Below are 27,010 nucleotides of genomic sequence, written 5' to 3'. Positions count from 1 at the left end.
TTACAGTGTGTTCAGGGGACAGGTAGCTAGCAGATAGTGAGGAGATGTTTTTTACAGTGTGTTCAGGGGACAGGCAGCTAGCAGATAGTGAGGAGATGTTTTTTACAGTGTGTTCAGGGGACAGGCAGCTAGCAGATAGTGAGGAGATGTTTTTTACAGTGTGTTCAGGGGACAGGTAGCTAGCAGATAGTGAGGAGATGTTTTTTACAGTGTGTTCAGGGGACAGGTAGCTAGCAGATAGTGAGGAGATGTTTTTTACAGTGTGTTCAGGGGACAGGCAGCTAGCAGATAGTGAGGAGATGTTTTTACAGTGTGTTCAGGGGACAGGCAGCTAGCAGATAGTGAGGAGATGTTTTTACAGTGTGTTCAGGGGGACAGGCAGCTAGCAGATAGTGAGGAGATGTTTTTACAGTGTGTTCAGGGGACAGGTAGCTAGCAGATAGTGAGGAGATGTTTTTTACAGTGTGTTCAGGGACAGGTAGCTAGCAGATAATGAGGAGATGTTTTTACAGTGTGTTCAGGGGACAGGCAGCTAGCAGATAGTGAGGAGATGTTTTTTACAGTGTGTTCAGGGGACAGGCAGCTAGCAGATAGTGAGGAGATGTTTTTTACAGTGTGTTCAGGGGACAGGTAGCTAGCAGATAGTGAGGAGATGTTTTTACAGTGTGTTCAGGGGAGATGTTTTTACAGTGTGTTCAGGGGACAGGCAGCTAGCAGATAGTGAGGAGATGTTTTTACAGTGTGTTCAGGGGACAGGCAGCTAGCAGATAGTGAGGAGATGTTTTTTACAGTGTGTTCAGGGGACAGGTAGCTAGCAGATAGTGAGGAGATGTTTTTTACAGTGTGTTCAGGGGACAGGTAGCTAGCAGATAGTGAGGAGATGTTTTTTACAGTGTGTTCAGGGGACAGGCAGCTAGCAGATAGTGAGGAGATGTTTTTTACAGTGTGTTCAGGGGACAGGCAGCTAGCAGATAGTGAGGAGATGTTTTTACAGTGTGTTCAGGGGACAGGCAGATAGTGAGGAGATGTTTTTTACAGTGTGTTCAGGGGACAGGTAGCTAGCAGATAGTGAGGAGATGTTTGCTGTATGTGACAAAAAATGTTGTAGCCTAAAAAACACGTGACATCGTTTAGAGCACCTTTAACAATTGATGACTATTGATTAATCTTTTTAGCTCTATTTCATATATAGATATGCATTTGGTAATGTAATACTGCGTCTGCAGTTAATTTAAATGTATGCAATTCTTATTTAATGAAATTAATTCATTCATTAAAAGATGATAAACATGTATTTGCACTTTATGTTTAGTTTTTGAATTTTGCATAAAATGTGGATTTGTTTAGGATGAAAACTGGTTGCCAGGACAGCGTAAAGTTCACAACTACTGAAAAAATAATATCCCATGAACCTGTGGGGCAGGCTGAGCCTCAGCAGCCGTCCTGCTCCGCTCCATGTGAGCCGCCTTCAGCTGCTGCAGAGCCGCTTCCAGCTCCACAGGGTCTGCACACGCCCCCTCCGCCTGGAGCCGACTCTGCACACACACACACACACACACACACACACACACAATTAATATGTATGTATACATTTCCAGAACAGATGATATAACAGCTCAGCTAAGGCTTACTGTACATGTGTATGTGTGTGTGTGTTTGTGATGTGTGTATGTGTGTTGTGTGTGTGAGATGTGTGTGTGTAAGTCTGTGTGATGTGTGAGTGTAATGTGTTTGTGATGTGTGTGTGTGTGATGTGTGTGTGATGTGTGTGAGTGTAATGTGTTTGTGATGTGTGTGTGTGTGATGTGTGTGTGAGTAATGTGTTTGTGATGTGTGTGTGTGTGAGTAATGTGTTTGTGATATGTGTGGTGTGTGTGTTGTGTGAGATGTGTGTGTGTGAGTGTGTGTGTTTGTGATGTGTGTGGTGTGACAAATGTGTGTGTGATGTGTGTGTGAGTAATGTGTTTGTGATGTGTGTGTGAGTAATGTGTGATGTGTGTGTGTGTGTGTGTGAGTAATGTGTTTGTGATGTGGGGGTGTGTGTGTGTGTGTGTGTATGTGTGTGAGTAATGTGTTTGTGATATGTGTGTGTTTGGTGTGTGGTGTGTGTGTGTGTGTGTGTGTGTGTGTCATCACCTGCTGGATAAAGGAAGGGCTGTCTTTGCTGAAGGAGGGCGAGCGGGATGGCGTTTCTCTCTTCTTCTCTCGAAGCGACGAGGCCTGCTGGTTCCTCCTCATCCTCTCCAGCTGCTCCTCCACACTCATCCTGGTTCTCCCCACCTCCCGCTCCCCAAACCCTGTCTGATCCACGGCACTCCTGGGACGGTCCTGCACACGACAACACTCAGTCTTACATTCTTTTGACATTAAACTCTGGGCCCTTGTTTTGTTGCTCTCCCAGCCTAAATGTCGGCTCTGATCCAAACCAAAGTAACCCCTTCCTAGAGAATGACTCCTGACTGCCTGACCATGTCAAACCTGTCAGGATGTATGGGCTTGGGTTTTAGAGTTGCGGGTGAGTGTCCCAGGTATCCTTTTGACCGTGCTATTTCTGTGGTTGGGCTCAACAAATCTAAATCAAAAGAACTTTATTTTTCCCGTGAGGGAACTTCATTTCTTGCTAGTCCCATTCAGATACATACAACGATACATAGTCAATAAGAATCATACCCAAGAATACATAAATACTTAAAAACACTAAAACCCCTGAGGGTAGGCCCAACATGTGAAACAACAGAAATAGGGCATTCACTTCATTTATATTTTATCGGTGACACTTTATAATAACCGTCGCTAACAAGTGGTGAATTAATATAGTTATTTTACTGTTAGATAGCTATGATCAAATAATAATCTATTTTATAGATCACCAAAAAAGATTTAACGATGCCAAATGAATGTTGTTCGATGCTTTATAGACCATTTTTTAACCATTAACTAATTATTATCAGCATTATGCGATCGCATAATTCAATGCATAATCAGCCAAAGTATGCATATTTATGCGGGGGCCACATTTTTTCAAATACGCCGCACTTTCGCCGCATAAATTGCCGATTTCCGCGCAAAATATGCGGGGCTTGCACGATTTCATAATCCCCGCATTTTAGTTGCAAAAAAGTCAAATGTATCTTAGCAGAAAGTTGAAAAAGGTTGCGTTTACTTCAAACAAGAGCAGCCATTTTCCCCTGTTGCCATGGGAACATTATGAAGTGACGCGACGTGAACATCATTGAAAAGCAGGGTGTTGGGGGGGGAATCACTTTTTCTTTCTCTTTTTCATCAAACCACAGTTTTTGCAAGTTCCCGCAATTTCATTGTATAAAATTGCATAAATATCCCGCACATTCCATCGCATTATTTAAGAAAACATGCCGCATAATCAAGGATTTTTGCCTGCAACAATCACAAAAAAACTCTGCCTTTTTCTGGAAGGACTTAGTTGCAACTTATATAACAGCCATCCAAATAACATCAGTGTTCTTGCCCAATTCAGCCACAGTTGCTGAAATGGAATCGGTCCATTTTGTCTAAACAATTGTTCTGTCTCTGTCGATGTTGAGGGCAAAACTCACTGATCTGGATTCAGGCTTCTTGGTCTTTCTCAGGGTGACATAGGAGGCAATAGTGGAGGACTCGGGAGGACTCCTGCAAGGACTTATGGGGGATTTGGTCCTGGGAGGAATGATGCCCACCGGGTAGGGGGGCACTGTTGGGAGAGATGACAGGACACTCCATCACTTACACATTAGCAAACAAACACTGCAGTCGGGCTAATTGCTCATGTTGTGGCACAAACGTTAATGTGCTTCATTTCACAAAAGACACAAAAACACGTTGAGGGAGAATAGAAGACATGTAGAACCCAGATTTCCTTTGTCTACCGCTTTACTGTTCCTTGTTTGTTTCCATAACTCACTCATGGGGAAGGCAAAATGTTGCCGCACAGTGACTTCAGGGAGGCAGAAGGAATTTCCAGTTCTGTTCTTTCGCTAACGTGACTTTGGCATGAAGAATTGTAGTCTGCATAGGAGTTGGTGTTTGCATAGGCCTATTTCTATTTTAAGGCCAAAAGCAAGGGAAACACTTACACTGTAGTGCTATCTGCTAGTCTAGCAGCTGCTCCATTAATCGGTTAGGATCTGATGTGTTTAAAGAGTACCTATTGTGCCCCCCCGTCTTTTAGTGTGTTGTATCGTTTTCTGTGTATGTAAGGGCCCGAACAAGACGTACGCAAAGACAAGAACTATGTTTGATAAATTGTCCACGCAGAGCTTTCTCCGTAGCCTACATAAGCGGGATGAAGTTTATACTTGTAGTATGGTGTGTGCGTCGATCTCTTAAAGAGAATAGCAGGACCGGCATGAGTATGTGGTAGAGCGAGTGAGAGAGTGATGGTGATTATCTTCAGAGTGAGTAGTGACTCTAGAGTCATAGAGTCACACTTTCTGACCACAGTGGGAGATCTGGAGCACGAGAAGTTAACCCTCTCCTTGATGTCATGTTGTTTCTGTAGAAAGAGAACCAGGAAATGAGTCGGGGGAGAAATGTAGTCTCGCTTTGCCAGACCTTCCTCCCCAGCACTGCAGAGGAAAGTCTTGCTAGTCCATAAAGCATTCCGGGATGGGAGAAAAACGTGCTCTGGTTTATTGGCATTTCTTTAAACCAATCACAATCGTCGTGGGTGGTGCTAAGCCCCGGATGGAGCCTCGGTGCCTCTGCTAAATAGTCTCAGGAAGGAACTTGTTTTGGTGGAACTTACGTTCAAAAGTAGTTTTAGTCGTGCAACAGAAAACTTAGATTGGACAGATAGTCTAGCTAGCTGTCTGGATTTACCCTGCAGAGATCTGAGGAGCAGTTAACCATAGTCCTCACAAATCAGCCGGAGGTTAGAACGCCAACACAGAGACAGAGGAAGGGGACGGACATCCGGCTGAAAATGAGGGACATCAGGCGGAATTTTCGATGGCACCAAAGCAATTGTCGTGGATATAGACAAGAGGAAATGCAATGCTACCAAGCCACGGCCAAGTGGACCAATCACAGTTGTTAGGGTCATTTTGAGATGTACACGTCAGGCCACGTCGTAGGGTACGGACCCGGATCTACACGTATCTACTGTAACGTACGTAACCACGGCGTGGATTTAAAAGTATAAGAGCATCATCTTTATGTGACTGAGTCCAGAAGAAGGCCTACCTTTTGAAGCTGCAGTGTCCCTACTCTCAGCAGAGGAGTCGGTCTTGTCCTTGTCCTCACCGTTGGCCTCGTCTACTTCCTCCTTCACCGTGGTCAGCTCAGGCTCGCTCTTATACAGCCGGTAGTCTGGAGCTTGCTGTGAGGGGGGATTGTTCAGGGTCAGAATACGCACGCATGCAAACACGCACGTACACACACACACACACTCCCAAATGTAAACTTCAGAATCCCTAAAAAGTGCTTCATGAGCAATAGAGAATGAAGAATTTTAGATTTTACAATTTTACAAATCTCACATTATATTGCGAGTATATGACAGATTAGGACCACCCTGTAAGGGGAAAAAAACATCTTGACATTTCAAGTAAAAAGTTGTTTTACAAGAAAACCTTCTGGAATTTCAAGATAAAAGTTGTAATTTAACACAAAAACAAAATCCTAGAATAAAGTTGTGATTTTAGAATAAAGAAAAAGTTCTGGAAAAAGAATAAACTCATAGTTTTACAAGGAAAAGATATGGTTCTTTATAGCACTAAGACGTGCCATAGTAATAGTACAGGCATAAGGAGAGTTCTCTGTGCTATAAAAAAAACACTCAAAGTAGAAGGCAAGACTCACTTTAAACACAAGAAAACATTACACTCATAACAATGGAGTTCCACAAATGCATGGGCCACAATTGGTCAGAATGGGTCTGAATGGGTCTGAGTGGGTCTGAATGGGTCTGAATGGGCTGTGGGTGAGTGACAGACACTGAAATGAATTACATGGATCCAAAATGGCCCTTGTTGAGAAATGGGTCTCTTCAGTGTACATTAGTTCAGCCCTTAGGCTGGATTAGAGATGTGAGAATTAGGGCTGAACGATGAACTGTTTTCAAACCAAAATCGCAATTTGAAAGAATACAATTAGCTAATGGTGAAGACAAGATAATTAATCGCATGTGCAACATTTAGTTGAATGTTTGCTGTAGCATTTGGTTTAACATTTTTCATTCCTCTTTTTAATTATTCAATTTCTGTTTTATCATAAGATAAATGCTGGAATAATGTTACATATCACAGATTGTTTACAGAAATGTCCTACTTTCAGTGGATGTTTCATTTATTTTGTATAACTCTATTTAGAGAAAATCCAGCACACTGACCATTACGTAAGCAATAATTTATTTAGAAGAAAAATACAACGTTTCGGTCTTGATCATTGTCTCTGACCTTCATCAAGTTCTGAGACCGAAAAATTATAGCTTGCTTGCGACAAGTGTGCGGGATTTTCTTTAAACTTTTTGATCTGCTACTTTTGATCATATCCTACGCACCTGCCCAATAAAAGACGTGTGCAAAAAAGCTTTCCTACGTATAACTCTATTTATCATGATCATAGAAGGTGTAATATATAGATGCTGCTGTTGAACTGAGTCCTATCAGACATTCCAGTTTACAGGAAAGTACGGATATTTTTGTATTGGCATGGTTTTTTATAGTAACTTAATAAATACTCTTGCTGGTATTTCATATCCATGTTGCCATCCTTCCATAAGCATATAGAGCAGATAAAACCTGTCATGGAGCATTATCACATCAAAAGATGGTGTTTCATCTTATAATGCTCCATGACATGTTTTATCTGTTACACAAGGAATATTGAATTTTAGCTAAACTAAAAATTAAAAATAAAATGCAAATCAAATTGTAATCGCAATATCTAAATGCAGAAAAATCGCAATTTGATTCCCCCCCCCAAATTGTTCAGCCCTATGTGAAAATGATGAACAACAGACACGTCTGTGAGCTAATGGGTGAGGCGGAGATGTGGACGGATGGAGCAGACATGAAGGCTTTCAGTGGCTCTTACGCTGTGCGCTCCGTTCCTGGAGCCGCCCTTGCGGTCCTCGGGGCGGTGCGTGTGTGGGGGCAGGCGGCCGCCGGGGTGCGAGTGGTGCGGGGGCACGTGAGGGGGACGCTCTGATGAGTCGTAGAAGTGGGGGAGGGGCGGGCGGGGGCACACTGTCACCCTCCCTGAGCGGACTGAGCGGCAGCAGCGTCACTGCCTGTTGACAGGTAACACAGCAGCTGGTCTCATTACTCATTACTCTTACTGGACTACACCTCTGGGAGGGGCTGGGAGCAGTAGTCTTTCACTGAAAAGGCTGGAAATAAGGCTAAGTTCAGACTGCAGGCAAAAGTGGCCCAAATCAGATTTCTTTTGGGGTCAAGTGACCAGGTCAGACTTCTTCAGAAGTAGTGTGAACACTCAAATCTGGCCCAGATCTGATTATTTCAAATCAGATTTAGACCACTTCCACATATGTGGTCCTGAATCAGACCCAAGGCGGATTTGATGCGACTTTTACGTCAATCTACATCGACATTTGTCACAATTCTGCGCCGGCGGGAGTTAGCCCGAGACACAGACGGTCAAATTAAAAACCTGACTAGGCCTACTATGAACTGCGTCTCTGGGAAGCTATTCCAACGCTGTCCCACCACTCCTGGCTTTGTCTCTGCATCCACACACACCTCTGGAGTGAATTTGCAGCCATAATCCCCGCAAAAGGCCAAAATAGCCAATTTCTATTCATTCTTTTCCTCCTCAGCACCTGCTCATTCACATGTCACAGCTGCCATTACACAAACATTTTGAAAATAAACCTTAAGTTCCCACAGTCCCATGTTCCCACATTTCTAAGATTTTTCTTAAAATTAGGCCCTATTTCAGGGATAGAGTTACATTCAATCTGTAGTCCATTGCTACTGGATAATAGGTTGGGTGTAATTGGCTACCAAATTGGGAGAAAGGGGGATAACATCTGATACCAATTAATGAAAAAGAAAATGTGGGAACATAGGGCCTAATTTGGGAAACAAATCTTAGAAATGTGGGAACTGTGGGAACATAGGGCCTAATTTTTAAAAAGAAAATCGTAGAAATGTGGGAACATAGACATTGGCACGCTCCTGTGGTGAGAACGTGATCCGACCCAGAACCGCACCAACTGTATATACTCCTCCAGTCTGAGCTAGTGTCTCCTGTAGTCAGGTGTGTCCTCCACTCTGAGCTAGTGTCTCCTGTAGTCAGGTGTGTCCTCCAGTCTGAGCTAGTGTCTCCTGTAGTCAGGTGTGTCCTCCAGTCTGAGCTAGTGTCTCCTGTAGTCAGGTGTGTCCTCCACTCTGAGCTAGTGTCTCCTGTAGTCAGGTGTGTCCTCCAGTCTGAGCTAGTGTCTCCTGTAGTCAGGTGTGTCCTCCACTCTGAGCTAGTGTCTCCTGTAGTCAGGTGTGTCCTCCACTCTGAGCTAGTGTCTCCTGTAGTCAGGTGTGTCCTCCACTCTGAGCTAGTGTCTCCTGTAGTCAGGTGTGTCCTCCAGTCTGAGCTAGTGTCTCCTGTAGTCAGGTGTGTCCTCCAGTCTGAGCTAGTGTCTCCTGTAGTCAGGTGTGTCCTCCACTCTGAGCTAGTGTCTCCTGTAGTCAGGTGTGTCCTCCAGTCTGAGCTAGTGTCTCCTGTAGTCAGGTGTGTCCTCCAGTCTGAGCTAGTGTCTCCTGTAGTCAGGTGTGTCCTCCAGTCTGAGCTAGTGTCTCCTGTAGTCAGGTGTGTCCTCCAGTCTGAGTTAGTGTCTCCTGTAGTCAGGTGTGTCCTCCAGTCTGAGCTAGTGTCTCCTGTAGTCAGGTGTGTCCTCCACTCTGAGCTAGTGTGTCTCCTGTAGTCAGGTGTGTCCTCCAGTCTGAGCTAGTGTCTCCTGTAGTCAGGTGTGTCCTCCACTCTGAGCTAGTGTCTCCTGTAGTCAGGTGTGTCCTCCAGTCTGAGCTAGTGTCTCCTGTAGTCAGGTGTGTCCTCCAGTCTGAGCTAGTGTCTCCTGTAGTCAGGTGTGTCCTCCAGCCTGAGCTAGTGTCTCCTGTAGTCAGGTGTGTCCTCCAGTCTGAGCTAGTGTCTCCTGTAGTCAGGTGTGTCCTCCAGTCTGAGCTAGTGTCTCCTGTAGTCAGGTGTGTCCTCCAGTCTGAGCTAATGTCTCCTGTAGTCAGGTGTGTCCTCCAGTCTGAGCTAGTGTCTCCTGTAGTCAGGTGTGTCCTCCAGCCTGAGCTAGTGTCTCCTGTAGTCTGGTGTGTCCTCCTGCCTGAGCTAGTGTCTCCTGTAGTCAGGTGTGTCCTCCAGCCTGAGCTAGTGTCTCCTGTAGTCAGGTGTGTCCTCAGGTGTGTCCTCCAGTCTGAGCTAGTGTCTCCTGTAGTCAGGTGTGTCCTCCAGTCTGAGCTAGTGTCTCCTGTAGTCAGGTGTGTCCTCCAGTCTGAGCTAGTGTCTCCTGTAGTCAGGTGTGTCCTCCAGTCTGAGCTAGTGTCTCCTGTAGTCAGGTGTGTCCTCCAGCCTGAGCTAGTGTCTCCTGTAGTCAGGTGTGTCCTCCAGTCTGAGCTAGTGTCTCCTGTAGTCAGGTGTGTCCTCCAGCCTGAGCTAATGTCTCCTGTAGTCAGGTGTGTCCTCCAGTCTGAGCTAGTGTCTCCTGTAGTCAGGTGTGTCCTCCAGCCTGAGCTAGTGTCTCCTGTAGTCAGGTGTGTCCTCCAGCCTGAGCTAGTGTCTCCTGTAGTCAGGTGTGTCCTCCAGTCTGAGCTAGTGTCTCCTGTAGTCAGGTGTGTCCTCCAGCCTGAGCTAGTGTCTCCTGTAGTCAGGTGTGTCCTCCAGCCTGAGCTAGTGTCTCCTGTAGTCAGGTGTGTCCTCCAGTCTGAGCTAGTGTCTCCTGTAGTCAGGTGTGTCCTCCAGTCTGAGCTAATGTCTCCTGTAGTCAGGTGTGTCCTCCAGCCTGAGCTAGTGTCTCCTGTAGTCAGGTGTGTCCTCCAGCCTGAGCTAGTGTCTCCTGTAGTCAGGTGTGTCCTCCAGTCTGAGCTAGTGTCTCCTGTAGTCAGGTGTGTCCTCCAGCCTGAGCTAGTGTCTCCTGTAGTCAGGTGTGTCCTCCAGTCTGAGCTAGTGTCTCCTGTAGTCAGGTGTGTCCTCCAGTCTGAGCTAGTGTCTCCTGTAGTCAGGTGTGTCCTCCAGTCTGAGCTAGTGTCTCCTGTAGTCAGGTGTGTCCTCCAGTCTGAGCTAGTGTCTCCTGTAGTCAGGTGTGTTCAGCAGTCTGAGCTAGTGTCTCCTGTAGTCAGGTGTGTCCTCCAGTCTGAGCTAGTGTCTCCTGTAGTCAGGTGTGTCCTCCAGTCTGAGCTAGTGTCTCCTGTAGTCAGGTGTGTCCTCCAGTCTGAGCTAGTGTCTCCTGTAGTCAGGTGTGTCCTCCAGTCTGAGCTAGTGTCTCCTGTAGTCAGGTGTGTCCTCCAGTCTGAGCTAGTGTCTCCTGTAGTCAGGTTTGTTCAGCAGTCTGCGATGAAGCAGAGCAGCAAACTGTAGCAGCTTGCAGTGTTTCTATCACAGAAATAGACCGCTGTCAAGCTCGCCGTCCGTCACTCGTATCTCCGTGGTAACACCAGCCACCGCTAAAGTTGGAGACAGCCGGCGGCGGAGCAGAGCAGACGTAGCGACGTCACTCACGAAACAATGTCTGATCATTATAATGAAATGAGCTGGTTTGACCACTAGACCAGAACACAGGATCTTCTTCCTGTATTTACTTTCTTGCTCCCGCCCCCCCCCAAACACTCTTATTCTCTGTCCGACCAATAAGAGGAGTGAACGTTCTTGTGGGATTTGTAATGACGCATTTTGGTACGTTTGGGATTTTATCAGGTGTGAACCAAACCAAACCAAGGGGAAACGCTCCAAGTTTACAAACCCATCAAGTGATTCGGACTAAAGCAAATGAACTATAGGTGTGAAAACGCCCTGACAGACCTGCTAGCAGGAGATACCTTTATGATGCGGGGATGAATGCACATAGCGTTACATCCCTGCTGCTTCCTCTACCAAAACCACAGACTCATTCTGCCTTCCAAAATGACTTTTAAAACTTTTAATCGTAGCCAGAGGCTAAAGACGTGTGAAACAGCTGAGAGTAAGTGTGGTAGGTGTGTGGTGTGTGGGCCGGCTTACCTCGTTCTTCTGGAGACTGGAGAGCGGTTTGGAACCGGGTAAACCTGCTGAATACGGAGAAGAGGAAGTTAAAGTTTTTCCATAACAAAAGACAAATGAATAAGCATTTGCATTCATGTACTCAGGCAATGTAAATCCCATCAGATACATATGAGTGTGACTTGATAAAGTGTTGTATTGGAGACTCTTACTGCTGTCTGTGCTCCGCTGTGGTTTGTTTTTGGCCAGAGCCTCCATCACGTCCTGGATCCTCCACAGCTCCTTCTGGATCTGGATGTGCCGCTGGCTTGGAGGCTCTGTCTGAGGACACACACACACATACACACACGCACACGCACACACACACACACACAAATGCTGTTAAAAGCTTGATCACCTCAACTCAAGAAGAGTGTGTTTGTGTGTGTGTGTGTGTGTGTGTGTGTGTGTGTGTGTGTGTGTGTGTGTTACCTGCGGACTGCCCAGGGCCTCCAGCTGCTCCAGCAGGTTGGACTTGGCCAGAGTAACGTCTGCCCCCAACCTGTCGTACTCCCTCCAGGAACGCTCCAACTCCTGAAAGCAGGACAGCAGCCATCAGCACGGTCATTTGACTGGGTGAGTGTGTGTGTGTGTGTGTGTGTGTGTGTGTGTGTGTGTGAGAGTGTGTGTTGTTATAATGTTACAATGCCTGTTAGTTTGGCAACTGTTTAGATGTGCCCTTTCTTGTACTATTTATAGTTTATACAGATTCTGAATTTCACTCTGTTACTGTTGTTTAAAAAGTACTGAGACAGAATTTATTTTTTAGTGAATATTTGAAGGCAAACTGTTTATGCCGACATATACAACTATAACACTTATTTTATTGTACCTGTATGTCCTTGAAATTAATAATAAAATATTGTTCAGGATTTTGTCATATCATCAAGAATGTTATTATACCCCGAGATATCGTGATGTTATTTTAGGGCCTCACCTAGCCCAAACCTCTACTTCCCAAAAGGAATTCTTTTCTACCTGGCTCCTTACTTTTTCCATTTATCCGGCTTATATTAAGATCTATGAAAAAAAGTCATACACTTCTTGAAATATTTTTTTGTGTCATCAATACACTAAATATCTATAGACCCAATGACAGTGTTAACATAAAATAATGTCATTTAAAAAAAAGATTATTTCTGGGCAATTTAGGGCTTTAATTGACAGGATAGCTAAAGACAGGAAAGGGGAGAGAAAGGGGGGATGACATGCAGCAAAGGGACGCGGGTCGGAATCGAACCACTGGCCACTGCCGGGGCGCACGCTCCACCAGATGAGCTCCCTAAAATAATATAATTTAATGTTTTTTTCACGTTTCTGTCTGACTTTAAGGTAGGCTAGGCCATGCAGCGGGGGCCATGAACACATGACACTGTCAGGACACTGTCATGACACATTCAGGACACATGAACTCTAACCCTAACAAAAACCGAATGACACTTACTAAAAGAAGCATAAACGATTATGACGTCATAATCGTTTATGACTTGTTTATAATGTTTATGACACGTTCATGACAGTGTCATGTCGCTCTTATGTAGATACCTTCAAGTAAAGTGTAACCAAACTTTCTTTATTGGTGCTAAAACACAGTGGCCAGGGATATGTTCTCATTTAGCGTCTCTCTCTCTCCCTTGAAAGTACCACACAGGTGAGAAAGCCAGAGCATCACCAGCATAACAAACTCTCTATCATTAGAAATATAACCAGTGGCTTCATGTGTTTTCCTTAGGACATTGAGCCTCTGGTTGTTCCAAAGGTACAGCTTAAGTATTCTACACACTATATCTTCTTTGGAATGAAATATGCTATATAGCTAAATAAGAATGTGCTTGTTTGCTTTGTAGGTGCAAAACATCTCACCATCTCAGCCATTTTCACACTGATATCGTCTCGTCTGATCTAAGCATTAGAGCAATCAAAGTTTGATCTATTACTGCTGAAACGCTGACAGACCCAAATCATCGTTGTTGCAAGCTGCCTTTTCCCTACTCTCTGATTGGTTAGACTGTACCTGCATTGGCCATACACACCTTGTAGAGGCAGGAAGGGTTGAGACCACAGCGATCCCACTGATTTTCTAAAGCACGTCGACAAGTGTTCGTGAACGGCTGAACGATTAATCGATTTCAAATCGAAATCGAGATTTGAAAGATTAGCTAGTAGTAAAGACAGCGAATATGTAGTTGAATGTTTGGTGTAAGACTTGGTTTAACATTTTTTATTTTATTATTATATTCACTGTTTAAATGCTGTAATCATGGTACATATCCCAGATTGTTTACAGAAATGTCCTATTTTCAGTGGATGTTTTATTTATAACTATTTAACATGATCATAGAATGCGTAATATGTCAATGCTGCTGTTGAACTGAGGCAAATCAGACATTACAGTTTACAGGAAAGTACAGGTATTTTTTTTTGTAATACATGTTCTGTGTTTGACTGTTCAATGTTGCTCATTAAAAGAAAAACATTTATTGCTGGCAGTTCATATTCATGTTCTCATCCTTCCATAAGAATATAGAGCAGTAGTGATGGTGTCTCGTGTTATTATGTTACATGAAAAGAAAGTTGATAACATTCTTTAACTGGTAGATCTAGAACTAGGACCAGATATGACTGATTTCCTACTCTGAGAATACAGGCCCAGCTGTTTCTTGGTCTGCACTTGTCTCTGTGTGTGTGTGTGTGTGTGTGTGTGTGTGTGTGTGTGTGTGTGTGTGGGGGGGGGGGGGGTCCCTCACAGTGCTGACTCTGGACAGCTCTCTGCAGGTGCTGAGCAGGCCGTTCTGCAGCACGTCCCTCTGCTGGACCAGGCTCTGGGTGGCGCCGGCGCTGGAGCCGCTCTGCTCACTCAGCTCCTGACTGGCAGACAGCAGGGCCGTCTCAAGAGTGTGCTAACACACACACACACACACACACACACACACACACACACAAATACTTGTCGTCAGCGGTAGAAAAAGTATTAAGACCATTAAGACACTAAAATACTCTATTACAAGTAAAAATACCGTATTGAAAATGTTACTTAAGTATGTACTGTATGTATGCGTGGAAGTATCATCAGGAAAATGTACGGATCCAACCAGCTGTGTGTTTAATGGTCTCATCATCTCAGCGTGACTTGTAGCCGTTATATTATCGGCAAGTTTACTTTAGAATCAAACATCAGATTTTATAAACTACATGTGTTTAGTGTGCAGGAATCTTAATGTGTAAAGTAACTTCTAACTAAAGCTGTAACATATGAATGTAGTGGAGTAACTAAAGTAACTAGTAACTAAAGCTGGAACAGATGAATGTAGTGGAGTAACTAAAGTAACTAGTAACTAAAGCTGGAACAGATGAATGTAGCGGAGTAACTAAAGTAACTAGTAACTAAAGCTGGAACAGATGAATGTAGTGGAGTAACTAAAGTAACTAGTAACTAAAGCTGGAACAGATGAATGTAGCGGAGTAACTAAAGTAACTAGTAACTAAAGCTGGAACAGATGAATGTAGCGGAGTAACTAAAGTAACTAGTAACTAAAGCTGGAACAGATGAATGTAGCGGAGTAACTAAAGTAACTAGTAACTAAAGCTGGAACAGATGAATGTAGCGGAGTAACTAAAGTAACTAGTAACTAAAGCTGGAACAGATGAATGTAGCGGAGTAACTAAAGTAACTAGTAACTAAAGCTGTAACAGATGAATGTAGCGGAGTAACTAAAGTAACTAGTAACTAAAGCTGGAACAGATGAATGTAGCGGAGTAACTAAAGTAACTAGTAACTAAAGCTGGAACAGATGAATGTGGTGGAGTAAAAAGTCCAATATTTCTCTCTGAAATGTAGCGGAGTAGAAGTAGAAAGTGGCATGAAAAGAAAAGACTCAAGTAAAGTACAATTACCTCAATATTTGGACTTAAGTACAGTACTAGAGTAAATGTACTTAGTTACATTCCACCACTGGTTATTGCAGGTACAAGTCCACATAAAGACACAAACAATGAACACACACACACACTGGGAGCTGTACCTTCTCTCTGTGGAGCTGCTGCAGTTTCTCCTCCTGCATCCTCACCGCCTTGTCCTGCTCACAAAGTCTGCTCAGCTTGGTCTGACACACACACGCACACATGCGCGCGCACACACACACGCACACGCACACGCACACACACACACACACACAGAGACATAAACTAAACTTTCTTCTCAACCTTCTGATCTACTTGACTGAAAGCTGGGCTAGTCTTACGTCTATGTCAGCCTCCTCTGTGCGCGGGATGAACGAGCCGTCTTTGAAGTCGTCTGGACTGATCTGAAAGAGGAGGCGGAGTCAGAGACGGACAGCAGGGGGCGACAACAACACACCCGTCGGATGGACGGAGAGCTGAGAGCTCCAGCCACCAACAGTTGGTCTACCAAAATACTACTTCATGCAATCTGGGGGGAAAAGAATGAACTGACATGTCTTTTCTTTTTTTACTTCTTTTTTTCTAATGCACAGAGAATGCAGTGTGTCAAAGTGTGGGTTAACCAATGACAGCGGTGGAAGAAGTATTCTGATCCTTTACTTCAGAATAAGTACTAATACCACACTATAACTCTGTTTTTGTTACAAGTAAACGTCCTGCATTGAAAAGTAAAACTAAACTACTTGAATGATACCATCATCTGCATGGCTTCCAGAGCAGGGCCTATCAGGACACAAACACTGCCCTGTGATTGGTCGAGCTTGTTGGGACTGTAGCCATACATTACCCAGGACTTTTAAAAACTGCATGTTGGGGCAAATAAAAAGGATTTTTATTATATAATGTATATTATGATTAACAGGTGACAGTGTTATTTTAATATTGAAATAACAATACACTACAACCAATTAAAGCTAAGGCAGCAAAAGACAAGAAGGTACTTTAAGTGAGCATCATCTCCATTCCAGTTCTCTATCATTGAAACTTAATAATATTTTCAAGGTTATCGTGTTTTCTTTTCTAACTCTTATGTTAGAATTATGGAAGCCACAAGTCAAAAGATGTATTATATGTTATTTTTAGCTAAATATACATGTCTGTAAATAAACCGTGTTTCTTTCTTTCTTTGTTTTGGGGTAGTTTGGTTGAAGGCCCCATTTTCCTTCATATATATATATATATATGTATGTATATATATATATATATATATATATATATATATATATATATATATATAGTGCATATGTTAATAAGTTGTCCATTTAAGAAATAATATTTATATTAAGTTTCAACTGCTTTTTATATAACGAGATACATCAATCCACTGATTGTAGTGTTCTGCCTTATTTCCTAATTCCTGATTATTCTTTCTGCTTGTCATAGTGTTTAAATGATGTGATTAATCCTCAGTAATAGTAACCTCATTTCAGTAATGGCCACATGTGAAACCTCAATCGATTTCACAGGTTAAGGGATTAAGAACCAAACGTGGATAGCACACTATATATATCATTGCTGGGTTTCTTAGGATCTTTCAGTTGATTTTCATAAAAATAACACAGACTGGGGAATAAATAAGAATAAAAAAACATATTCCTCTGTGTGTAAACTGAGTCTCATTGTATTCGCTGTATGCAAACTAGAGCCCGACCGATAAAGGATTTTTAAGGCCGATATTGATACAAATATTTGGTGATTTAAAAATCCAATATTCCAATATATCGGCCGATATATATTAAAATTAGTTATTTGTAGTTATTCTCACTAAAATAATATGATAATGCAGTTTAAAAGTAAACTTCTTAAACAGAGGAACATTAAAATATATTTAAGTTCTGATAAATAAAATGTATAAAAATGCAAACTTAAGAAATGAAACTTAAAGTCCTTTGGACAAAAACACAATAACAACAACAAAAATCAAAGCGTCCTGCCAACAGGGAGGTTGTAGAGCGCCCTCAGGTGGACAAAGCCTACACTCAGATCATGGTTGAAGGGGGTTTCGTCTGTTTTTTTAAAAATATTAATTTATTGGCCGTTGGAAATGCCGATACCGATAGTTTGGAAAATGCCTAATATCGGCCCGCCGATATATCGGTCAAGCTCTAATGCAAACACACTCTAATAGAAAAAAAGGGCTCTTCCACACAGGGTCTGTCCGTTCAATGCACCTCAGCCTTTTTAAAGCAGCAGCGCTATGACAGAACATGTACTACAATACCATTTCCTCCTGAAGAAGAGAGAGAGGCTGGTGGCTCTGACAGACCGTGATAGATGTAAGCCATCTGGAGTATAGTGATAAAGTCCTCTGACAATTCCTCCAAGGGAATTTTACAGAGCACATTATTATGTCCTGTTCCAGGAAATACAGCAGAGAGATGATGGTACCAGCCCACACAGAGAGAATCCCGAGGCTGCACTGTCTCAACTCTATTCTACCCTCATTAATAAATGCCTTGGTGTTACAGGAATCCAAACTCTCTTCTATTTATATGCAGAAATGACAAAAGAGGTTTAATGAAGATGTGGTTTTAGAAGTGGCACGTTTTGAAATAGTGTTCTTTGTACACATTTTTAATAGTCACTTTCAAACTGATTGAGTCAGTGCCTCAAAGATGGGCCTGGATGATCCGAATGATTGGTTTGCACCCCTGAGACTGAAGCTAGCTGAGCTACTGCAAACCGCTGACAGTGGAAACAAGTCATATTGTTGAGCTGGAGAACGTTTCAAACTGCTGCTACATGTGAATAACCTTTTAAAAGGTACAGTATTTAGTTCAACATTTTGGGACGTACAATTAATAACTTTCTTTTCATGAGTGAGATGAGAAGATCTAATCTAATGGTAGTGTGTTAAGTGCAAGGCTTTAGTCATATGGAAGTTTATTGACGACAAAAGATTAGCGAGAGCACGGAACACACTTTAAATCCAGCCCCAAGCCCAAAAGTTGTTTCTACTTCGGCTGGCTGGCTGTTTTCCCTCTGCTTTCAGTCTTTATGCTAAGCTAGGCTAACCATGCCCAGAATCACTCTTAGAAAGACAGTTAAAAGTGTATATCTTAAAATGTTGAACTATTCATTAAAATAATGAGGAAACTCCACAGGACATCTGAAAAAGTGAACCTTTAGGACAAACACATCCAAACAGAGTCAGCATTACCAACGGGATGTGAACAGTATCTGTGTTGGAAACAGTTCCCTTCATTCACTCACTCACTATTCCCTATATAGTGTTTATTAAAAAGTGAACTATATAGGGAACGACCAAACCAAATTTTGGACATTCACTTAAAACACATCATTGCGTGACTTGCGCCAGGATATGCGCCCATAATTGTGTGACGGAGGCGGGCGCGCCCAGCATCATATAAAGAAACTCAAACTAAAATACTTCTAATACATCCCTGAAACAAACTGAGCACTCAGGAGGAAAGTAAAAGGTTGTATATTATATATGTTGCATGTTACATTTCCATGTACACTCTAATTGGCTATGCATTGTGGGTATTTTATAGTGGACTATACTGTACAGTATAGTGAATGACATTAATTGCATAGAATTTAAACACCACTACAAAATGGGGAACACACTATATAGGGAACTATTTCCGTTATAGGGAACTATTTCCGTTATAGCGAACGGTTTCCAACAGAGCTAACGTTGTATGAAGACAGGTGGTGAGAGGAGAAATCCATGTCTGTGTAGCATTACACCATAAGCCATGCTTGCCGCAGGTCACTTCCAACAGCATCAGACGAAAATGCAGTGAAATGAGGTGTACGGAAACCAAAAACAACTTCATACACACTTGAAATAATGCTGGTGATGATGATGTATGGGGATGTCTGCTGATGAACAGACTGCCTGCATCCAAAGTGGTGAAAAAAGAGGTAGATGGTGAAGGGGAAGACACTGGGCTAACAGGGAAAAGGTCTGGTTTGAGTCCACTTCAGTTAAGTTCCAATTAAAGAGTTCATTCAGAAACAACAGGGACATCCAGTTTGGGAAAACAAACCCGGAGCTCCCTCAAATTTGAAATAGTTGTAATCAGGGTGCGATTTGCTGGGGGGGATGCGTGGGATTTCCCCCTTTCTGGTCTACATATCCTTGCCTCTGCTGAATTATTTTAACCCCCCGGTGGGGACAAAATGTATCCCCCCCCCTTTAAAGTGATCAATGCTACTTCACTTGACCATATATTATATACCTAAAATAGAAGTATTTTAAACTAAGTAAAGGGCTGTAACGTGAACATTCTACAGTGCCATAGAAGGATGAAATCTGAGCAGCAGTTGCTGGTTGGATTTAGCTGCTACAGACCTCCAGGACACCAGCTACCAGCAGCAGTTGTTTAGCCGCCAATAGGTGACTGTGAGGTGGCTACAGGCCCCGCCAGATGGCGGTCCTTTCAGGGGGCGTGGTAGTGGAGTTTAGACAGAAGAAGTTTATGCACCAAAACGACTTGTTAAGTTTAGGAAGAAGATGGTGGTTGAAACACTCCCGAGGAACAAACGAGTGTTTCCTGGGTCAAAGTATTTTGTGAACTTTGCTCTCCTGTTTGAAAGCGCTGTGTTTTATGTTAATACCACGTTGTGCTATTTCATTTTGAGATTATTTTCCATTGGATATTGATGTTCATAAGTAAGTGTTTTGGCTCTATATCCATGGTGGTATTGGAAGGGGGATTTCATTCTTGCAGGTTTTGTTTTGCATGATCAACCTCTGCTTTTTTCACAAATCGCACCCTGGTTGTAATGTCCATATACTTCTTCCATATAAGTACACTAAAATGGATTTGATGTTTTAAAGCAAAAACTTAAAACCTCAAAAGTTGGTACTTTCAAGTTTTAATGTAAAACGTAAGCTTACAAAAACGATACTTGACTTATGAAAGCCATTAAAAATGGTTGAACTAAAGATTCCATGATTGCCATGATGTTTTGACCCAGCAACACGGATATACACGTCGAAAGACAAATGGACTGCGTTAACCCTGACTCAAGCCAGAACCTGCCAAGGACCTTACTTGCTGATAGAGTTGCGGCCTCGGTGCCGAGTTCTCGATCATAGTGTGAATCATGAAGATTAGCGGCTCATTCTCCTTCGTCTAGCGGAGCGCAAAGGAGAAAGAGGATACAATGGTGTAATAACACAGCAGTACGTGTTGCTTGAAGAATTAATGGCTGACATCCAGGAGCTGGAATGGGACTAACCCAGAGAAAATTCAGGGTAAACACCACTCTGTACGGGACACTTTACTGCTCTTTAGCTCACTATTTAACACTTAATAATCAAGCCTCAGTCACTGATCAACTTACTGATCTAACAAAAGCCAAAGGACCATTCCTGTGTTTTTACATAGGCCAATATACTACAAATACTGATACTTTGCATTAGTGATGGACATTTTCCAATGCACTGATTGGAAGTTGGGACAATACATATTCAAAAAAAAGTGTTTGGAAAAATGGTAGTATATGTGATTTGGAATAAACAAAATGGACCAAATTATCTTTGATGAACATGAACCCAGCTAAGTGACTAAGGATACACAATGGACTGAACCTTTAGAGCACAGATCTTCAACAGGGGGTCCAGGACCCCTAGGAGGTCCTCAAAGTTAATGCAGGGGGGCCACCAAATTATTGTAAATCTTATAAAAAGATTTTTCAAAAATTAAAATCTCTTAACATGAATCCAACATGTTATTAGCACATACTGTATAAATCCGCGAAAACCCTAAGGATTAAATGTAATCATGATTTATAAAATCATCAGTACTTTTTGAACTAAAAAGGTATGTATAAAGGCTTTAAGCCGCCCTACATGTTATTGTAGATCCAGTTTATGCAACTTAATTTAATACATAAAATGAAGTAGGAGTCCTTGCTTCGTCTCTCTTTCAGTTAAGGTGTCCTTGGCTTAAAAACACGTTGAAGACTCCTGCTTTAGGGGAAGAGAAACATCTCTTTAAATAGACTCTTTCAATAAGCATCCAATCTGCAGGCCACTCCCTCCTACACAGCCTGTCCAAGGCGAGTCTCTCCTTGAATGCACATGACCTTTTCAGAGCCGAGCAGTCATATTCAATAATACAGGAACTGTGGGGAAGCCAGTCGGAACCTACAAGCCAAAAATAAACAGGCTACGCCCGCGGGAACTGGGGCTGGAACTGGGGCTGGTTCTGGGGCTGGAACTGGGGCTGGAACTGGTTATGTTTTTCTTGCAATCAGCCTGCTGCAATACAATGTTAGTGAGATTCCAGTGGAAATATCCATATTTTACATTACATTAGTGTTGGGCTGCGACAATGATTATCCAGGATACTATGCATCCTGATAAAGCTCCATTGGCCTTTGGAATTAAAATCACATACCCTTCACCATAACTAGAGATTGGCATGGGGTACTTTCCATAAAATCATCTCTCAATGCAAATCAAACCAGCTATTAGGATAACCAACATAAAACCATGCCAATCTCTAGGTATGGTGAAGGGCATGTGATGATGTGGGGCTATTTTAATTCCAAAGGCCAAGGAAACTTTATCAGGATGCATAGTATCCTGGATCCATGAAATAACTGGCCTTTAAAAATAAAAATCTGCCTGCCTCTATGGGAGATTTAACATAGGGGTGTACTCACTTTTGTTGCCAGCGGTTTAGACATTAATGGCTGTGTGTTGAGTTATTTTGAGGGGACAGCACATTTACACTGTTATACAAGCTGTACACTTAATACTTTATTGTAGCAAAGTGTCATTTCTTCAGTGTTGTCCCATTAAAAGATATAATGAAATATTTACTAAAATGTGAGGGGTGTACTCACTTTTGTTAGATACTGTGTGTATGTATATATATATATATATATATATATATATATATATATATATATATATATAAGTTGTTTTGTCTCCAAAATGTTAGAAAATGGTAAAAATGTGGAACAGTGTTTCCCAAAGCCCAATATGACCTCCTCAATGTCTTGTTTTGTCCCCAACTCAAAGATATTCAGTTTACTGTCACATAGGAGAGAAGAAACTAGAACATTTTCACATTTAGGAAGCTGCAATCAGAGAATTTGTAATTTTATACATAACAAATTACTCAAACTGATTAGGGGGGTTAACCCTAACCCTAATTATCGACTGTCAAAATAGTTGGCTATTGATTCAAAGGTGCATTATATGTAGAACAAGTGTTGTGGTTTGACTAAGAACATCTGGTTCAATCTTCTCAACTGATGAATCACATCATCAACATTTAGGTTGCAGCCCTATCTGCAAGAATATTTTCCTGCTCTGAAGTAACCACAGTTATTTAAGTTGTATAAGTCTTTTCAATGAAAGACACTATCACATTGGCCTTTTACTTGTCATAGAGGCCAGGTATGCTGATTACCAGCACTAAAGTCATGGGCTATGAAAACAGAATGCAGAGTACAAATAGTAAGCAGACTGTTAATGTCCGGGCTTCCTATTAGCACATGAATGCAACAATTCTCTAGACACAAAATACAAATCAATCCATATCCTTTGATAAATGAACATGAGCTTTGGTCTGCGGTAGGATTGGGCATTGAGAACCGGTTCCAACTTGGAATCGTTTCAAAAAATTTTATTCCAATGGAATTTCTTATATACGAATCGTTTGGAATCATGTTGAATCTCATCATCGGTTCCAAACTTAACCCGCATACGTTTTGGTTTCCATAGCGACCCGTAATTCCAAGCTCTTGTTGTGTTGCAGCCATGGAACACAGTAAATGGCGCTCAAAAGGAATCAATCATCAGGAATCATTCATCAATCCAAATGACTCCCGACCCTAGTCTGCAGCCAGCTCAAGTCTGCGGAATTATTTTTTATAGCACACTGAACTCATATAAAACCAAAAGCTACCTGCAAGCCTGGTATGCATTGGAAAATGGTCAGCAGCAATGTAGTAAAAGGGCTAAAATATAAAAAACACCAGTCTGGTCCTCTATCTTACCTAGATTACCTAAATCAATACAGAACAAAATGACAGGGCTTTAGAAACTGGGCAAATGAGCTAAATCTGCAAATGCATTAAAAGATTCTGAGTCAACAGGCATAGAGGTGAAGAAAAAAAGATGAACAAGAAGTAGAGACAGAAATAGAATCCTGGAACAGAGATTATTATAAATGTAAATGCATGTAAGTTGTCTAGACATAATGTTAAACAACAATTGTTAGCTTCCACTAAGGGAAAACTAAAGGTTAAAAAGGTGTAGATCTCAAATTGTTTTATATTTTGTACTTAGTAGAGACAGAGACAGGCAGGAGTAAGCTCGGAAGTCCTCACCTGGCTGTCCAGGTAAATAAGGTTCCTTTGGAGGTGATGAGAAAGAACGTCAGTCTGCAGTAGCCGCAGAAGAAGGAAGAGAAGAAGCAGGAAAAGTGACAGGAGCGACACGAAAAGGAGGGAGAGGATGGAAAAAGGGAGTCAAAGGCACATTTTAACAAGACGGAAGAGATCATTAAAAGAGAAGGCAGAGAATGTGATGACAGAGGATCAGCGCTACATATTTAAGTATGTATCGTATATTTAGTTTGCAGTGAGAAAATACTTCAGGAACGTCTAACCTTAAAGCTATAGTGCGTAGTTTCTGTCGCTCCCATGAGGAATACTAAGTAATGACAATAACACTGTCGGCGCATCCACATGATACAAGTCTTACGTGATCGCACAACAACCCCCACCACTCCCTCAACACAGTTGCTAGTAGCCAAGGAGGACACGGAGGATTAAAAAAACATGATGGACTCTTCAGAAGAGGTCATTATCTTCACTCGATTTTCTGCGAGCGACAGTCATGGGATGCCACAATCTTCTGAACATAGTCATACTGAGATATCCAGAGAGAGTTGTGTGGAGCTGATAGTCTTAATTAGTATGTAACGTTCATTAATATCAACAAGTTACGCACTAAAGCTTTAAACCCCCACTCCAGAAACATTTTTAAGAATGTGAAAATGCTGGTGTTATTGGTATTTTTTTTAACATGGTTTTCCCAAATAAAAAGTAAAAAAAAAACACCCTCTGGAGGGGCTGGAAGCACTTCTACTCTTTCTCCCTCACTGAGAACTTATGGATCTAGCCCTGCCCCGCCCACACCGCTGCTCACACCCTGCGCTATGTAGGGACTCATGCAGTGACTACATTCTAGCATCTGGTTGACTGGTGAAAGAGCAGTGTGCATCAAGATAACTAAAGACAGTGGAGGGATTTAGCCATGGTTTCAAGGTTGAGCCTCACGACGGGTTCAAGCAGGAGGCGGCGGGATGGCATATGTATTCTGCAATATGAATCATAAATGTACAAAACTTCAAGCAGTCAACCCAAGACACATGACAACATGCAGCACTGCAAGTAAGCATTACAATTTTGAAAACAGGTATAGCATAGACACGCTGTGCACTTACATTATAAAGTAACTTACTCCAAATAAGCTCTCTTAGAAATGATCAGGTTAATACAAAAAACAAACACAGCCCACTCAGGATATAGATTGAACTAAAGAGAGGAACTACATTGTTCCTCTGATGTTGATGCATCAGCTCCTATTCATCCATGCTCTCCTGGCCTACCACCGCACAGAGAGCTCAGGCCGACATGCGTGGACCTGAATAGTGCCCCCATACAAAACACACATGCTCAAACACACACACGGGTGCAAAAGAAAGCCCCAAATCCTCAACAAAATGACGCACCCACTGTCCTGCGTGTGCTAGAACAATACTCCAAAATGAAACTGAATTTGGGGTGTTCATATCCCATGTCCCAAAATACAACATCATCGGTCTCCTGCCACCTTCTTCCCGAACCTCAACAGGGGGAAAAGGCTGATACCCGAGTGGTTTGGATCTTTAATGATTCTCCTAGCCTTTATCTTGCAGCGCCTGGTGTATATATCCTTTAGGCAGGGTAGGGCACCGCCTACTGTATGTTCAGCCGCACAAACCACTCTCTGCTGTTCGGTTCTGTTTCCCTACGGTGATGTTCCCGGTCAGGACCCTCTCGATGGCGCAGGAGTAGGAATTCCTCAGTATTTTATTTATTTGACAGGGACTGTCACTGCCCAATGTGAGTCGAGCGCAGATTTGCATGCGTCACTTTGCAACGAGTGCAGATGTGAGTTGTGCGTGCGTCACTTTAGGATAACATCTTGCAGATACGCAGCTTCCTCAGACGTTTGAGGGGAAAAAGTCTCTAGTTTTGGTTGAAATAAACACATAGTTTACCGATTTACATGTGAAAATATATTGGCTCTATACACGCTACAAGTATTGTTTTTTTAAATGGAGTCTGGTGGCTATTTCTGGTTAAACAAAAAAGTCATGAAGAGGTTTTAACTTAGAATAATAGTGTAAGCCTTTCAGTGAGAAAATATAATTATAAAAGCACTTTTAGTAGACCAAATTGACGATGAACATTTGTCCCATAGGGTACGTTACAGCTCGGTCTGTGGCTGCTGGTTACAGTGTTCACGCTTAATACTGAACCAATGTCAAAGATTGTTGTTCCTATCAGTCACACACAAAAACCCCTAGTTACCCTTTAAGCTATTTCACTGGATACAGGGAAACTTCAATGTATCAATAGTGTTAGATGAAATTCCTCCTTGAATGTGATTTTTTGAGAATCAATCCAAGAGTTGTTTAATTGCCAACACAAAAAGAAATAGCTTGAGTAGTAGTGAGTATACAGTCGTCAGCTCACATAATCTTTCAGAACACACCAAAAACAATTTCATTTGGAGTAAACTAACAGTCTCACGCAAGGAACCTCCCCTGCGAACACACATAAACACAGAGAATATGGGATTTTGACTGCTTGGTTGGGAAAGCACAAATGCGTGCATGCACACACACATACTGTATTCTCTCAGTGCTGACCTTGGCGTTGGGCCCCTCCAAACCCAGGGCCATTAGCTGAGCTACTGTGTGTTCCCGCAGGCTGTTGAGCTCCGCCTGCTGCCGGCGGAGCTTGATCAGGAGCAGGGTCAGCTCCTCGGGCTGCGCAGAGCAACACACAGAGGAGAGAAGAAGAGCTGCCACACTGGCGACATCAACAACACCCGTCCACTGATTGAAATCAAACATGATGCGGTGACTCTGATGAACTACTGCAACCGCTGATTCATTGTTTGGTAAAAACTATTACAACACTACTGTAAGAAGATGCTTTTAAACCCTTTATTTTTTAAATCTGGAGGCAGAAGTATATTATACGCTGATGACTATGCCGCTTCTGTTCAACTGCTACATCAGACATGTCAGCCCCCAACCTCACATTTTTTGTAGTTACATCTAGTTTTGTTCATCTTTATTTATATAAGCCTGTAGTTGATTTCTTTAATTTTAAACCCAACTTTACAACCAGAAATCAATACTCTCTGAGAGAGAAAGAGAGAGCAAAGCACAGAGAGAGAACCACTAAAACTGTGACTCCCACCAGTGACGTTAAGCTAAACTCATTGGAGTCATGCAAGCTAATACCCAACGAGTACAGGCAGGCTGGCTACAGTTGGCCTATTTAACCACTGTATATTGTTAAGAGGGCCACATGTTCAGAAAGCTAAGGGCCCGGGGGCCAGACATTTCCCTGAGCTGTCATTCTTATTATGTATGTACACTTGATACAACGCTCCCCCACATTTTTAATCACAGGGTTCAGTTTTTTTTTTTCACTTGTCCGGTCGTGTAAGTAAAAAAAAAATCTACTAGCCCGAAGTCAATTTTTACTAGCCCTATAAAAAAAATTATATTTTATTTATATTATTATATTTCTAAGATTTTTTTCAAAATTAGGCCCT

At 42.3% G+C, this 27,010-nt stretch overlaps 1 protein-coding gene across 7 annotated transcripts in view; it reads right to left on the bottom strand.

Annotated features, from left to right (window-relative positions):
* The window catches only part of LOC114549865 (pleckstrin homology domain-containing family A member 5), a 249,965-nt gene that overhangs the window by 14,273 nt on the left and 208,682 nt on the right, over window positions 1–27,010 (bottom strand). For 3 of the 7 annotated variants that reach the window (XM_028570148.1, XM_028570152.1, XM_028570154.1), the window contains 12 exons: window positions 26,091–26,210; window positions 23,497–23,550; window positions 15,456–15,518; window positions 15,237–15,317; window positions 13,962–14,114; window positions 11,647–11,748; window positions 11,388–11,496; window positions 11,197–11,243; window positions 5,200–5,335; window positions 3,576–3,709; window positions 2,137–2,328; window positions 1,413–1,535 (listed from right to left, as the gene is read on the bottom strand). In XM_028570148.1, the coding sequence (XP_028425949.1) occupies window positions 1,413–1,535; window positions 2,137–2,328; window positions 3,576–3,709; window positions 5,200–5,335; window positions 11,197–11,243; window positions 11,388–11,496; window positions 11,647–11,748; window positions 13,962–14,114; window positions 15,237–15,317; window positions 15,456–15,518; window positions 23,497–23,550; window positions 26,091–26,210 (1,314 nt within the window). The remainder of the gene's footprint in view (window positions 1–1,412; window positions 1,536–2,136; window positions 2,329–3,575; window positions 3,710–5,199; window positions 5,336–11,196; window positions 11,244–11,387; window positions 11,497–11,646; window positions 11,749–13,961; window positions 14,115–15,236; window positions 15,318–15,455; window positions 15,519–23,496; window positions 23,551–26,090; window positions 26,211–27,010) is intronic. The other 4 variants (XM_028570149.1, XM_028570155.1, XM_028570151.1 and 1 more) reach the window with 3 other exon arrangements.

Source organism: Perca flavescens, chromosome 23, assembly GCF_004354835.1.
Source record: "Perca flavescens isolate YP-PL-M2 chromosome 23, PFLA_1.0, whole genome shotgun sequence".
Classification (NCBI taxonomy): domain Eukaryota; kingdom Metazoa; phylum Chordata; class Actinopteri; order Perciformes; family Percidae; genus Perca; species Perca flavescens.
The sequence above is the reverse complement of the archived record's forward strand: the minus strand, read 5'-3'. Positions and strand labels throughout refer to the sequence as shown.